Source organism: Elephantulus edwardii, unplaced genomic scaffold (genome assembly GCF_000299155.1).
Source record: "Elephantulus edwardii isolate Elephantulus edwardi_28Jun2011 unplaced genomic scaffold, EleEdw1.0 scaffold00184, whole genome shotgun sequence".
NCBI classification, from domain to species: Eukaryota; Metazoa; Chordata; class Mammalia; order Macroscelidea; family Macroscelididae; genus Elephantulus; species Elephantulus edwardii.
The window spans coordinates 1385670-1401305 of NW_006399934.1; the positions used below are offsets into that span (position 1 = coordinate 1385670).

General features: G+C 48.9%; 3 protein-coding genes across 3 annotated transcripts in view; 1 reads left to right on the plus strand and 2 right to left on the minus strand.

The window, feature by feature from the left end:
* The first annotated feature begins 4687 nt into the window (after positions 1-4687).
* AGPAT1 (1-acylglycerol-3-phosphate O-acyltransferase 1) lies at positions 4688-7646 on the plus strand. Its single transcript, XM_006896259.1, has 7 exons — positions 4688-4887; positions 5104-5237; positions 5559-5734; positions 5901-5996; positions 6123-6195; positions 6735-6914; positions 7618-7646. The coding sequence occupies exons 1-7, from the start codon at positions 4688-4690 to the stop codon at positions 7644-7646; spliced, it is 888 nt and encodes a 295-aa protein (XP_006896321.1).
* Positions 7647-8221: 575 nt separating this feature from the next.
* Positions 8222-9962, minus strand: EGFL8 (EGF-like-domain, multiple 8). Its single transcript, XM_006896155.1, has 8 exons — positions 9862-9962; positions 9550-9672; positions 9355-9464; positions 9169-9264; positions 8906-9073; positions 8744-8823; positions 8513-8666; positions 8222-8268 (listed from the first exon to the last, which is right to left on the minus strand). Exons 1-8 carry the CDS (start codon positions 9960-9962, stop codon positions 8222-8224), a joined length of 879 nt encoding a protein of 292 aa, XP_006896217.1.
* A 2299-nt stretch (positions 9963-12261) lies between these two features.
* The window catches only part of PPT2 (palmitoyl-protein thioesterase 2), a 28894-nt gene continuing 25519 nt past the window's right edge, over positions 12262-15636 (minus strand). Inside the window, exons 8-9 of the mRNA XM_006896154.1 lie at positions 12658-12712; positions 12262-12516 (exon numbers count right to left, since the gene is read on the minus strand). Coding sequence (XP_006896216.1) covers positions 12373-12516; positions 12658-12712 — 199 coding nt within the window. The 3' untranslated portion in view covers positions 12262-12372. The remainder of the gene's footprint in view (positions 12517-12657; positions 12713-15636) is intronic.

Sequence of the window (15636 nt, forward strand, 5' to 3'; positions counted from 1 at the left end):
GCCAAAGGTGAGATGGAACCTTGGAGAGAGAGAGAGAATAAGAGGTAAAAGAAGAAAAAACCCTGCATGCCTGGCAGATAGTAGAAGCTTAATAAACCAGGATCGAGAACAAAAAGGCAGTCTTAGAGAAGAGTTGAAGCTTGGGCGGGGGGGCGGGGGGGGGGGGGGGAAAGCAGCACTTGGGAGTTAAGGAGAAATCAAGTAAAAATGGCAGAAAGTGGAGAGCTGAGGGAGAAGGGACAGGTCGAGGAAAAAACACAGCACTATGGATCCAGAAATGTGTGTGCTGAAAAGAGGTTAGAAAAAGAAGATGCGGGCGGAGCTCCTGAGGGCTGAGAGAGCGTCCCAGCTGAGCTCTTGTGGGGGGAGGAGCTAGCAAAAGGATGGAGGATGAGGGGCGGAGATGCTTGGGTCCCTGGGAAGTGATTGGCAAAACAGACCGCCCATCAACGCCCCCCACTTCCTGGTCGGCCCCGGAAACCAGCAGGCGTTGGGGAGGGTGGGGGGATAGCGGCAGCAGCCCCAGCCCTCAGAGAGAGACAGCAGGAAGGGAGGGAGGGAGGGAGCTGGGGGGACAACCCCCCATCAGTCCTACCGCTATGGGCCCAACCTCCCACTCCCACCTCCCCTCCATCGGCCGGGGCTAGGACACCCCCCAATCCCGTCGCCCCCTTGGCACCGACACCCCGACAGAGGCAGAGACACAGCCAGCCGCCACCACCGCTGCCGCAGCCTGGCTGGGGAGGGGGCCAGCCCCCAAGGCCCCCCACCCCACTGAGGTGGGGGCGGGAAAGGGACGGAGGGAGGAGGGTGCTGAAAGGGACGTGGATGAGGGGATTGGGAGAGATTGGGTCTGGGAGGGCCGACTCGGGAGGTTTGCTGAGGAAAAGAGAGAGGGGGCCTGAGAGGGAGGAAGGATGGACCAGATGGGGAGGGAGGAGAGATGGGCACCCTGTGTACTGGGGACTGGGGGTGTGGGCTAAGGATACTAAAGAGGGAGTTCCCTACACCTTCCCCAATTTCTCTTCCTGGTCTTTGGCCCCACATGACTCTTGAGGGGGGAAGGGGGAGGGAAGAGAGCGATTTATTACCCTCCTCCTTCCAGCAGAATTTGCTTCCTAGGAATGTCCTCAGACACCTTTTTCCCTCCAGGCACAAGGCCTCTAGTTTCGCAGTGGCCTTCCACCCTTACTGACACACATGCCTTATTGTGAGGCCATGTTTTTCTTTGACATGCTTAATGGTTTGTGTATGCCTCATTTGTCCCTATGTTGTCTTTGGGCTGTGAAGAAGTGATGTGTTACTGTCCCTCAGAATTGGCCATTCTCATATTTTGGGTTCCATGTCTCCAGTTTCGACACATTTAAATACCACTTACATATGTGTTTTCGTATATTTCATCTGTTGTGTGGTTTCATGGGACCAGCATGAGTTTTGTTTTGCATGTATACTCTAGTGTGTACAAAGATATACCTTACTTTGTTTTGGCTTGCATATTATGTCCATGGTTTGTGCTCTGACTGGATTGTACTCTGTTTTCACAGTGCACATGTGTATGTCTCAGGACACACTGATGTAGTATATGTGCTTCTGGTTGCACATAACCATTTGTTTCACACCAGTTTTATTGACAGTGTGTTTTGTGAACTCTTTGTTTATAACCCATTTGGCATTCCATGTGTGTTTATAAACCCTTGGACATCTGCTCCTAAGAGGGTCAGTGACTTTATGTAATATGAAGTGGAAGATATTAAAGAGGAGGGTAACTGGTCTTCCCGAGTTTTCAAAGAACCATCCCATATGTCTTACCTTGCTGACTCTCTCGCCTGTGTCTCTTTGCTCATGTTATCTCTTTAACGGCTGTGTACTGTCTTTAACTGTGGAGCTAATCAATGCACCGTCAAGATCTCCAGCCCCCACTCAGCTGCAAATGTTTGTGAACGTTATCAGTCACTCTACTCTTTGCAATGTCGATACACATTTCATGGCAGCAGCATGTTCTTTGTCTGTGACATGTAGGCCCCGATTCTGTATGTTTCTCTTTTCTTTGAGAAACAAAATCATTTTTGTGATTTTTAAGACTCTCTTTACCAAGCCTACTGTGTGTACTTAGAATTGGTAACTGTTAACTTGGCCTGTTCATTGTTTAGTTGTGCTGCTCACCCAAAGGCCACGCCTCTCTGCCATTCACATCCACCAGTACGTCCATGGGAGACAGATGGGCAGTCTCCTCTTGCGGAGTTCACACTCTCAGAAAACCAATGGAGGATCAGCCATAAACCGGCTCTGACTCAATAGCATTGAGTTTTTGAGTTTTCTTTCATGGCTAATGGTATTTGAGAGGTGCAGTTATCTAACTCTTAATTAGAGTGGTATATATAGACAGCTTCATAATCCTCTGAGCAATGAGTCTTTACTCTCCCATTTCACCTGGGCATTGAAGATAAGCCAGTCCCTGGCCTCCAACTGCTGACAGCCAAAAGGAAGAAATGAAAATGCCAGTGAGCAGTTGAATGAACAGTTATAAACTAGGTAAAGTTAGAATCAATGGCACTCAAACTTGTGTGCACGTAAGGCACACTTGGTGGGCTTGTTGAAACAGATTATCAGCCAGTTACTCTCTAGAATTTCTAATTCGGTAGATTGGGGTTCAACAATTTGCATTTCTAATATTCCCTGGCAATTCTGAAACTACACTTTGAGAACCACTGATCAAAATAAGTGTAGGGGAAAAGCACAAACCTGTACACCACACCTCTAAAAAGTGACTCTGATCTATGTGAAGCAGGTGAAAAGGAGGGGGAAGCACACTCTGGCCAAAGAGAACAGCATATATAAGGTGTAGAAGCTTGGAAGCCCATGGTGTGTCTGAGAAACAAATCAGTTTTACTGAAGCAAAAATGTTTTTTGTGGGGATGTGGCCGAAGATGTAAGCAGAAGTCAACTTGTCAAGAAGAGCCATTAGGCAAAACAGGAAAATAGATTGGGGGGGGGAGGGGTGGGAATCTGTGTTTGCCATGTAGAATATGGATTTGTGGGAATAGAGCTTACTGCAAATAGCTTAGGGGAGAATTGAAATTGGGAAATTGATGTAAGTTTACCCTGGTAGCAGGAATGGATGGAGCAACTCAAAAATCTTGCTGCTTTAGAGCTAGCATCTGTCAGAAGTTCTGTGTTCCTCTGATGGCCACAACTCTTACTGGGAATTGTGACCCTGCCCCCAGAGTTAGGTAGAGGGGAGGAAGACCACAAGTGTCAGGTGCTAGGTCTCTTCTTCCTAAGCCTTTTTCTCTCTCAGGACAGGTGGTGTGATGCTCCTTTCTTTTTCTGCCCTCTTTCTATTTGTCATGGTTTTCACACTGTACCTGCCCAACCAAGTTACCTCCAGGGTGCTGGAAGTGGGTGGTGTGATTTGCTTGCCTGTCTCTGTGTATTGTACCTCTGTTAGTTTATCTGAGAATAAAGGAGACTGCTTAGGTGGAGAAGAATTTTTCTAGGTATGCATTTACATTCATTTATTTGTCACTGGTTGTGCTTGTCAATTTGTGTGTATGAATATGTCTGCATTTGTGTAAGTGATATGAGCCTTTATTCTTGCCAGTGAAACACACTGGGTGTGTTTCTGTGAGTGTTCTGTCGCTATCACTTTATCTGCTGTATGTTGTATGTAGGTGTATGTAGTCTATACATGCGAGAGATACAACAGTATAACTTGAGTTGTTGAAAGTCAAGCTGTTTGTGGTTAGGGAACTTTTAGGAAGGAGCTCTTTGACTATAGGTAAGTAATTTAACCTCTCTGGACCTGTTTCCTATAAAATGTAAATAATAATCATACCTTATAGGTTATTACATGGATCATACTTGAGTTTAAACTAGTACTGTCCAACATAAATACAATGCTAGCTACACTTACAATTTATAATTTCCTAGTACCATATTTTAAAAAGTACTAAGAATTGGAGGCAATTGTTATTCTTTCTTTTATCCAGTGTTGTAATTTCAACATGTAATCAATATAAAAAAATTAGTAGTGTGGTACTTGACTTTCTGTTTTTTATTGTAAGTGTTTGAAATTTGATATGTATTTACACTTACATGTCTCTCAGTTTGGACTCTGATGGCTTAGTAGTAAGGAGTTGCATTACCAATCCAAAGACACATGGTTCGAATCCATCAGCTGCCCCATGGGAGAAAGATGGGTAGCCTCCTTCTGTGTAATTTACAGCCTCCAAAAACCCACTGGAGAGTCAGCTATGAGTCAGTTCCAACATGATAACACACATCATATTTCAAGTGTTCAATAGTCACATGCAACTATGCCTACCATATTAGACAGCACAAATATAGACTATTATAAGACCCTTACCATCTACAAGTGTTAGCTGGCATTATTGTCTTTTTTTTTTCATGATTAATCTTTTTTTTTTTTAATCTGTCTTTGAATTGTGATGTCCATGTCTTTTGTCTCTTGTTTTGTATACATGGAACCTGCAAGAAAAAGCCTTTAGGTTTCCTTTCCCACAGCTTATATTCTGGAGAGGCTACCTGGGAAGGTTTTAGAGTCCAGGGCGAGCCCTGGTCCTTGTCTTCATAGTCCGCCACTTCATTCTCTATACCTTGTCCACCCTTGCTTCCCTCCTGAAACCAGGCACGCTGTCCCTTGCCCTGTCCCCTGCAGGTGGCCAGAATGGAGCTGTGGCCGGGGGTCTGGACGGTGCTGCTGCTGCTCTTCCTGCTGCTGCTCTTCCTGCTGCCCACCCTGTGGTTCTGCAGCCCCAGTGCCAAGTACTTCTTCAAGATGGCCTTCTACAACGGCTGGATCCTTTTCCTGGCTGTGCTTGCCATCCCTGTGTGTGCTGTGCGAGGACGAAACGTCGAGAACATGAAGTGAGGGGGAAGCGGGGAGGGGAGATAAGGGATCCACGGGCTGAGAGCAGGCAGTGGTTGGGAAGGGCATGGAGCATATGCGAGAGCCTGAGATCCTAGAGACAAGGAAGGAGGCGCACACTGCAAAGATGCCTAGAAAGACAGAAGGGCAGGGAGGGGCTAAGGCAGGCAGGACATCTATGGCTCCCACAGCAACCCTTTGCTGTGACCCCACAGGATCTTGCGTCTGATGCTGCTTCATATCAAATACCTGTACGGGATCCGGGTGGAGGTTCGAGGGGCCCATCACTTCCCTCCCTCACAGCCCTACGTCGTCGTTTCCAATCACCAGAGCTCTCTTGATCTACTTGGTGAGACACCTCCACAGGGACACCTCTCCCAGTCATGCCTTTCCTGCTGGAACCTTTCCCAAATTCCCTCCCTTTGAAATTTTCAGTTCTCCTCTGGGATCTTGATCGCACATTCACTTGAAGCCTTCTTTACTTAGAGTAAAACTGGCCATATAAGTATATGGCAGATATATTTACTCACTGTATTTGTATTTGGGGGTTTCCAGTCTTTCCTGATCCCTCCCTTTATCTCCACCTCCAAGAAATGTGGGCGATGATCTGGGTAAAAGTCTTGCTTTGTCTCCACCTTGATCCTCACCCCTCACCTCACTTCTGCCCAAGGGATGATGGAGGTCCTGCCAGGCCGTTGTGTGCCCATTGCCAAGCGCGAGCTGTTATGGGCTGGCTCTGCTGGGCTAGCCTGTTGGCTAGCGGGAGTCATCTTCATTGACCGGAAGCGCACAGGGGATGCCATCAATGTCATGTCGGAGGTGGCCCAGACCTTGCTTACCCAAGATGTGAGTCACTCTGGAGAAATGGGCGGTAGAGTAGAACAGTTGTAAAAAATTTGTCAGCAGGACCGGTGGGGCCTTGGAGGTGCCTTCACACTAGCACAGCTCTTTTTTACTATAGCTGTTTTTTGACCTTTCTTTGTGTGTCTTCCTTGACTCTTCTCTCCCTCAGGTGCGTGTCTGGGTTTTTCCTGAGGGAACAAGAAACCATAATGGCTCTATGCTGCCCTTCAAACGTGGCGCCTTCCACCTTGCAGTCCAGGCCCAGGTAATTACTCCTTTTTTTCCCTACTGCAAAACTTTCCAGCCCCTTTACCATCCTTTCTTCTCTGGCCAAAGCCTACTGTAAAGGTCTTGGATGTTGCAGGCTGATCCCCATTTCCCCCTCTACCAGGTTCCCATTGTCCCTATAGTCATGTCTTCCTATCAAGACTTCTACTGCAAGAAGGAGCGCCGTTTCACCTCCGGTGAGGACTCTGGGTAGGGATTGGTGTGCCAGAAAGATCATAGGAGAGGCTCAGGGGATGGCCTCAAGAGAAAAGAAGCCAGGCAGTGTGGAATGTCTGAGATGTGAGGAATTCATGGGATCAGCTGATTTGACCCTACATCAGTGAATAAATGTTTATTCAGCACTCACCATGTGTAAAATTCACCCTGCTAGATAGGTAATACTTGGTCCCTCCAAGAGAGGCTGTTATCTAGCAGGAAAGACAAGATTTATGTGTGCAGAGCAATAATGACTATCATAGTGCACTAAATGCTAGATCCAAACTGTTGGGCCTGAGGGATGCTAAGGAAGTGTTTGGGCAGGAGTCTTGGGTCGGCCTTGTGCAGGGGGGATTAGAACAGGGGTGCTCTTGGCAAGCAGAGGGATAATTGTTCAGGGCAGAGGAGAGAGGTAAAGTCTGAGGGGGGTTCAGTTAGAGAGCTCAGGAGGGGCCACCCTCTCCCCGAGAAGCAGAAACCAGCTAGACAGATCCTGACAGTTTTCCCTTCCCACTTGCAGGGCGATGTCAGGTACGGGTGCTGCCCCCAGTGCCCACAGAAGGGTTGACTCCAGATGACGTCCCAGAACTGGCCGACAGAGTCCGGCACTCCATGCTTACAGTTTTCCGGGAAATCTCCACTGATGGCCGGGGTGGTGGTAACTATCTGAAGAAGCCTGGGGCGTGGCTGAAGCCCGGCTGTGAGCACCCTCCAGCCTACCTTACCTTACCTTCCACACCTACCAACCCCCTAGGCCCTAGCACAGGGCCCAGCCTTCTTCCTCATTTCCCATCTTCCCTCCTGTTCATCTCTTTGGAATCTTTGACTTCTGAAGTGAATATGGATACAGCGCCGCTCCCTGCCCCTTCCCAGCCCCACCTGTCAACTCCTTTGCCTTGGTGCAGTTTCCACTCTGGTCCCACCTCCTGCCATCTTGTCTGTGGAACAGTTGCCTCCTCCCATCTCAAGTGGCTCAGCCTACACAAGGATGGGGAACACTCCATCCTATCCCCAGTGGACATTCTTCGTTTGTGGTCTTCTGTCCTCCACTCCACATTGGCCAGTGGACTTATCCACCTACGGGACCGTTCCCTTCCACCTAAGTCCATGGATTTAGGGGATGCAACCGTTTGTGAGGACGACTCCTCACCCCATGGCTGGAATCTGATAATTCCAGCTGCTCTTGGAACAGTCCTCCCAGGCTCATCCTGGGAATGCTACTCAGTACCTTCACTCCTGCCCTATGGAGCCTCCTTTCAGTGGGGGTTAGACTCTTTGTAACTCAGAGGTCTCATTCCTGCCCATGCCCAGATGCCCAGGGTCGAAGAGCACTCCTGGATACACATGGCCAGTTCATACATCTCTCTCTGCTTCCCCTCTTCCCCTTTCCTGAACCCACTCAGCCTTTTGCAGCCCTGCTGTGCCCATCTGACCAGACACAAAGGGGAAGAGGCAGTCTTCAGGTGCTGCTCTCACTTCTCCCTGGGGAGTTGGGGAAGGAACTGAAGCCCAGCTGGAGGGGCTAGAGGGCTTTTAATTTATTTCTCTTTTCTTTTGAGGCTTTTCCTTTCTGGGCCAGTTTTCATTTCCTTGCTGTGGCATCAGCCACTCCCTGCCTCCCACCCCAGACCCATTTCCACAATCGGGGAGGTGGGCTGGGAGCAAAAGGAGAGGGCGGGACATGGTTTTGTGATTGGATTTTATTAATTATCTGGATAACAGCAAGAAACTGAGAATAAAGATAGAGATTTGGGCCATTTGAGGCTGTGTTTGTTAGCAGTTGAAGACCAGTTCTAGCCTAGGTGATTAGGACCTGTCCCCAATCAGAAGACTCGATAGGCCAATGCAAATTGCTTTCCTCCATGTCTTTCCCAGCTTTCAGCAATTTCCTTTGCTCTTGAATAGCCAGACATCCTTATCTGTAGCTTCCCAGCCAGGCAACCACAGAAGATTAGGGGTCCAGTTACAGTATAAATTATAGGGCAGAGCAGCTGCACAGGCTCCTTATCAGCGTCGGTTGAGTCCAGGGCCCAGGCTATTGTCCTCACAGGAGCCTGGTTAACGACAAGGAGATAGAAACTTTGGTGATTTGGGGCTCTCTCCAGACCAGAGAAGGGCAATAGGAACTAGAAAGACTGACATCCACCCATTAACTAGTTGGACTCACTGGGCACAGGCCAGGCTTCCAGGAAGAGAGGGATGATGAAGTGGGGAGATCCAGGGAGCTGTGGGGAGCAGTCTGGATGAGTTGGGGGAAGTAAGGAGGGATAGGAGGGTCCTGTAGGGGAGAAGACTCACAAGTGCCCAGCTTCTCCTCCAGCAGCAGCACCTGGTCACTAAGAGAGTCGATCCTGTCTCCTCGGCTCCACAGTTCGGCCACCTGTTCTGGCCGCAGCTCCTCAGGTGGCATGGGCAGCACTGCTCTAACCCAGGCCCCAGCCTGGCCAGCCCACTGTCAAAGAAGAGTCCGTTCAGGATGTCGGAAGCGGGGTCCTTAACATGTAGGCTCATCCCTGGGCTCCAGCTCACCTGCTCCAGCTGCTCCAGGCGCCCTTGAAGCTCCCGAATCTCCCGCCTTAGGGCATGCTCATCATTTTCCGCCTCCCGAACTAAGACAACGAGCAGGACCACCACTGGTGCTCCACTGCCAAACCTGCAGCCCTCCCTGTAGCACCTCCACCCTTCCCTCACCTGCCACACTGAGAATGCTGGCACTGGTGGGAGCCTCCCGAGAGCCCTCACAGGTGCGTCTGTCCCGACTCAGCACCAGGCCTTGGGGGCAGCTGCACATGAAACTGCCTGCCGTGTTGTGGCAGTGGTGTGAGCAAAGGGTGACACCGGTCCTGCATTCGTCTACATCTGATTGTGGAAAAAGGAACATGCTGGAGAGGCGAGACAGGGCAGGCAGCAGGGTGTGGAGGGGAGGGGGAATAAGAGGGAGTGAGGAGACACACCCACGTGACAGTGCTTTCCCCCCCAACCAGGGGCACACTCGCACCGGTCCGGCCGCACACAGACCCCTCCATTTTGGCAAGGTTTGGTGCAGATGGCTGTGAAGAGAGGAGGGTGACATACTATGTCCTATGACTCCAGCCCCACAGGGTGGGCCTCTCCCAAGACCCAGAGAGACCCAGTCTCACCTTCACAAGTGAGAGCCCCTGGGTGCCGCTTCTTCCAGCCCTGGCAGCAGATGGCATGAGTCTGCTGCACCTCCCGCCTCACCTCTCTCCATGCCACACGGTATGTGGTCCTAGAACATAAAGCTAGCTTAGGACATTGAGGCTGGACCTCTTAGGTCCTAAGAGATCCCAGAATCCCAGTTTCTGATCTCTCACCTGTAGGTGCTGCAGACACGCCGTCCAGTGCACAGGGTCAGGTAGGGCTTGTACACCGGTTGGCTGTAGGACTCATTGTAGCGGAGGGGAACCACGAGCGTCTGCTTAGAGCAGACCCCATGACTGTACCCATGCCAGAGGAGGGGAAGCATTGAATAGACCAGGCCCTAGGGAGTCCACCTCTCTCAGGACTCCTGAGACTGTGCCTTTCCTACAGCTGACAGGGAGGGCCCCTCACCCCATTCTCAACCTCCACCCATAACAGAATGCTTATGACTGTCTCACCCCCAGCCCAGCCCCATCTGTTGTCACCTCTCTTTGAGGAATCCACCCTTGGCTTCCTCACTTGGCATCAGTAGCAGAAGGAATGTGAATCCACTTAAGAGAGTGCACAGCTCAGTCAAGGACCCCATGATTCCCTTGGAGGCCACACTGTGGGCTACAGGCAGGAAAAGGTTAATGGAAGCCCTTTCCTTCCACTAATTTCTTTAGGTCCAGTTCTACTAAGAACTGTTGGCTGGTCCCCTCCTAAGCGACTCAGTAAATTTATTTTTATACACTGGTAAATGTTTTAGTCACCAGGAATGTCTACACTGACATGTACATCTACCCAGCACTCCCCTCACCCATTTACACTTGCACTGCTGTCAAGTCAGAACCAACTCACAGCTGATTGCCCATCTTTCTCCCTCAGAGCTGCTAGTGGATTCAAATCACCAGAAAGACCTGGCCTTTGGGTCGGACCCACAGCTCTCGGGCTCTATGTAGCACCATGCATACAAGCTCACACCCTCCACTATCCTTCCAACCCGCCAAGCCTAGACTCTACACAACCTGAGGGACAGATACCCTAGTGATCTTCCTACCTCAAACCTGCCTTTAACCTTCATTCCTCAACCCCCCCAGACAGACACCATTCCCCCATCACCATCCTCTAGATCCCTTCAGAATCTGACAAACACATCATATCCCATACGTTACATATTTTCACTATGCCTACAAACAACAGCATCACGTACACCCTGGACACACACACACACTCTTGCCTCTGACAGCATCATCCCTAAACTCACATCCACCCTAGGGTCCTGTCTTGAGTGACCAGCACTCCCTCCCCACTGACATTCCCCACCTGCCCTCCCCTCGCCCATTCCCACCTGACTTCTCTCTCCCCAGACTGTTAGGCAGACCAGCCTCAGCAGCAGCAACTGCACTGGTGGGCAGGCCAGGAAAGAGGAGGGGCTGGGCCAGACAGAAACCTCCCACCTCTGCCCCCTTCTGCAAGCCTCCTCCTTCGCTTCAGACTGGTCAGCTCAGAGGAGTCCAAGTCCTACTCCTCTTAACCCCAGCAACGAGCCCCCTAGAAGTTTCTAACCCTCAGATGCCCCCTATTTTTGGACACCCCTCCAAATTTTCAGGAACTACTGACTATCAGCACCCTCTGCCCCACCCCCACCTTCAACCTACTCCAGATTTGGGGAGAACAGGAGTTGGGGGTGGATGGGGTATAGAGAGAGGGAGACAGAGCTGCGGGAACACTATGGGGTCAGGTCATGGGACAAGAGGCAAGAACAGCTGAGGAAATTAAAAAGGAGCAGTTAGGCAATGGGGTAGCCCAAAGCACAAGGGGAAAATTGCCCCCATCTCTTGATGACATTTGTTAGGGCTTGAAGGGGGGCACAGGGTTGAGTCAGCCACCACCCCTATACCAGAAGAGACAGGGCTCTATTGTCTCAGCCAAAATTCCTTCTTTCAGGGAAGAGGAGGCTCATTGTGCAGCCCCTCACCCTACTCTGGCCTACAAATGTCGAGAAGGGGCGAAACAAATGCCCACGCTAACCCTCAGCCCCCTCGTCTAGCCTGGGGGTGGCAGGCACATTCCACTCTATGGAGCTGAGGCCCAGACTATGGGAGTCCCTAGCTTAACCCCTCAATCTTGGGCTGGGACAGGAAGAGAATTGTCCTCAGCAGGAAAGAACCCGCAGAGAATCAGGAACCCACACAGAATGGGCATTGAGAGAAAGGAAACACCAACGGGGTCTCCACCCCAGACCAAGCATCCGGGCACCCAGGCCTCAGGCTCTCCATCCCACCTTCCTTGGGGAGCCAGGTCACCCTCACCTGGAAATGAGCCAAGCCGCACTGAGGAAATGGAACTTTATTCCCATAAATACAGGTGAAATATCCCACTTAAGGGTAGCTAAAAGAGGGGCTGGGGCCTCAAAACTGAGCTCCCAGGAGATACCCCAACACTGGACATAGGGACTGGGGGATCCCAAACCTGAGATGGGCCTTGCAGGCCACAGATATTCCCCAACACTGACATTTCAAGAACGGAACTGTCCCCATAGGGGAGCCTCAGAACCCCACGTTCAGGGGCAGTCCTTTAAGGGGGTTGGGAGGGCTAACTGGGGCATTTGGAGGAAAAGGAGACATGGAGAGGACATAGAACAAGCTAAAAATGTCCTGAGTGGCCTGGAAGGAAACCCCCACGGTGGGCGGGGGCTGGGTTCCCCTCCTGTACAGCCAGATAGAGAGGAATAGCAGTAGGAACAGCCACAGGTTAAAAACCTACTTTCCCCTCCCCAAGCTCAACCTTAGGAGAAAGGGAGAGCATGGAGAAGCCCCCCAAATGGAATATGAGGTGGGGGAGACCAGATTTGTCATTCAGAGGAGCAGGGGTTCTGAGAGCCCCGGTTGTGGGGGGCAGTGTGGAAGCAATGAGGTGGTCACAGGCACGCCAAAACCTGACGTCTGCTTTCCAAGGCCGCCGCTGGGTCTCTGGGCTCTGGGGGTGCTCCTGGGGGACCCCTGCAGACTTCTTCAAGAGAGCCATGGTTCAATGCAGGCTTCATAAAGGGTACGGTTAGAATGCCAGGTGGTATGAGAGATCCCAGCCATGGGACATCTCACTATGGCCCCCCGGGCCAAGAGAGTCTTCAGCCCAAAAGAATCTCGGAGATAAACCTTTGAAAAAGACACAATGAGAGACAACCTCAGTACCAGGCCCCCTTCCACAGAGCAGAGGTCAGTGGAGAGTTCAGGGAAGGTTCCAGAATGAGGTGGGACAGTACATGCAGAGAGGGAGCATGATCTCAGGAGACTCACCAGTTGTTCCTCCATCTCCAAGACTGTTTCATTTGCATCATAGAAACCAAAGAAGCTACAAAGAGATTTACAGGGAGGTTATCAAGAACACAGGGGAAAATGAAAGACTAGTGTTCTCTGCTATTTATAATTTTATATATTATATTTATAATTTGTTTTTAGCAATGTCAGCCTGGAGACCAAGGTGTACCTGATCCAGGGTATGGTTTTCACAATTACTTTGCGATGCATCAGAAAGCTGGACAATGTCTAGTGATGATAGAAGGAGAATTAATGCCTTTGAGCCATGGTGCTGGAGAAGAGTAGTGAATGGACTGCTGGGAGAACAAACAGGTTTGTTCTGGAGAGAGTGAAACCAGGCTGCTTCTTGGATGCAAGGATTCTGAAGCTTCGTCTGACATACATTGGGCATTTTGCAAGGAGGGACCAGTCCTTGGAGTGGGACATCATGCTTGGGAGGATGGAGAAGCAGCGTAGGAGAGGAAGACCCTTGATGAGATAGATTGATTCAGTGTCAGAGCCAATAAGGTTGGCTCAGGATGGAGCAGGGTTCAGAGCTGTTATACACAGGATCACTATGAGTTGCAAGTGACTCAACGGCACATAACAACAATTTATTAATAAATACAATATTTCTAATACCTGGCCTGTTGAGCCAATTCCCAGGGAGAGACTTCTCTTGAGGGAATGCACTGAGAATACATGAGGATCCAGTGTCACTTTTCAAATTCCCACCACAGGTACTTACCTTGTGTCTAATCATGAGAAAATGTCTAAATCCTAACTGAGGGACATTTGTTTTGTTTTGTTTTGGTTTTGTTTGGGGACATTTTATAGAAGAGCAGGTCCACAAGGTTAAAAACTTTCAATGTCATAAAGACAAAGATTGAACAACTATTCCAGATTTTAAAATACTAAAAAAACAATTGAATGTAATCTGTGATCCTTGATTGTAGCTTGAAATGGATTTACCACCACCACCACCACCACCACCACCACCAATAAGAACAGTTGGAGAAATGATAGAAAGTGTTACCGGTTCCTGGCTCAGTTAATTTCCTGACTTTGATAGCTGTATTGTGAATATGTGGAGTCCCTGGTGTTACAAAGGTTTAGTGCACTTGACTAATAACTGAGATCCCATACTTGAATCCTTAGGGAAAAGGTTACTAGTAGCCCACTAACCAGTCAATGAAAAACCCTATGGGGCATAGTTCCATTCTGAACACATTGGGTTGATCAGAATTCAGTTCTCTCTTAGTGTTTTTATTGTGGAGACATAAGAAAACACCCGATTTTTAGGAAATACACATTGAGGTATTTAGGGATAAAGAGGCATCATATCTACAATCCATTCTCAAAAGGTAAAGCAAAGGTGCACAGTTCAAATCCACAACTGGAGATGGAGGGGGAAACACCTCCTGTGCCAGTCAGATCTGACTTGATGGGTACACAATAAGGGGTGGGGGGGGAAAGAAGGTAAAACAAACCTTTTCTCACTTCACCAAAGAAGACATTCGGATAGCAAACAAACACATGAAATGTTCAAAATCCCTAGCTCTATGAGAGATGCAAATCAAAACAATTATGAGATATCATCTCACCTCAGTAAGAATAGCAAAATTTAACAGAACAGCAAACAACAAATTCTCGCAAGGTGGTGAAGAAACTAGAATACTTATTCACTGTTGGTGGGAGTGTAAAATGGTGCAACTGCTATGGAAGGAGGTATGGCACGTTCTCAAAAAGTTGCAAATAGAAATACCATTTGACCCAGCAATTCCACTACTGGGAATTTACCCTAAAGAAATCATAACTGCCACCCAAGCAGATATATGCACACCCATGTTTATTGCGGCTTTGTTCACAATAACAAAGAGCTGGAAACAACCCAAGTGCCCATCAACAAATGAATGGATAAAGAAGCTCTGGTATATTCACATAATGCAATACTATGCAGCATTGAAAAACAAGGAACTCATTAAATATTATGCAAAATGGATGAACCTGGAGGACATTTATGCGGAGTGAAATATCTCAGTCACAAAAGGACAAATATTGCATAGGGCCACTGTTGTAAAACAGGGCTGACATCAGGGTTGAGGGAAGACAGAAAAGGAGGGGAGGAATCATGTCTATTGCATTGAGACAGATAAGGGAGAGATCTGTTTAAAAAGGATATATTAATGGGTATTCTTGTCATTACAGAAGCCCAGAGTGAAGGCTGCATAATGGAGTGAACTTTGGAGGAAGGATTGCATAACAATGAAAGAGTTTTTTCTTTTCAAGGAGAAGAGTGATTTGGGGAAGAGAGGGTGGACAGGGAGAAAAGTGCAACAATGAATGACTGGAAACTCTTAAGTCGCTGTAAACTTTCATTAAAATTACTTTAAAAAAACACAACAAAACACAACAACAACCAAGCCTTTCTACAAAGATGGTGATAAAGGCGAAGAAGGAAGCCCTTGCCCCTTCTAAAACTGAAGCCAAAGCAAAGATGTAAAAGGCCAAGGCGGCAATCCTGAAGGAAATCCACAGCCACAAAGAAAGACAACCTGCACATCACCCACCTTCCAGTGGCCTGAGATGCTGAGACTCCGATGGCAGCCCAAATACCCCCAGAAGAGTGCCCCGAGGAGAAACAAGCTTGACCACTATGCCATCATCAAGTTTCCCCCAACCACTGAGTCAGCCATGAAGAAGATAGAAGATAACAACACACTGTGTTCATTGTGGATGTCAAGGCCAACAAGCACCGAATAAAACAAGCTGTAAAGTAGCTTTATGACATCAATGTAGACAAGATCAACACCTTGATGAAGCCTGATGGTGAGAAGAAGGCCTACGTTCGACTTATAACTGACTATGAAATGGCAAAAAATAAGGTTCCAGGAATAGATGGTATACCAATTGACATATTTCAGCTAACAGATGCTGCCCTGGACATGCTCACCAAGTTGTGCCAAGAAATCTGGAGAA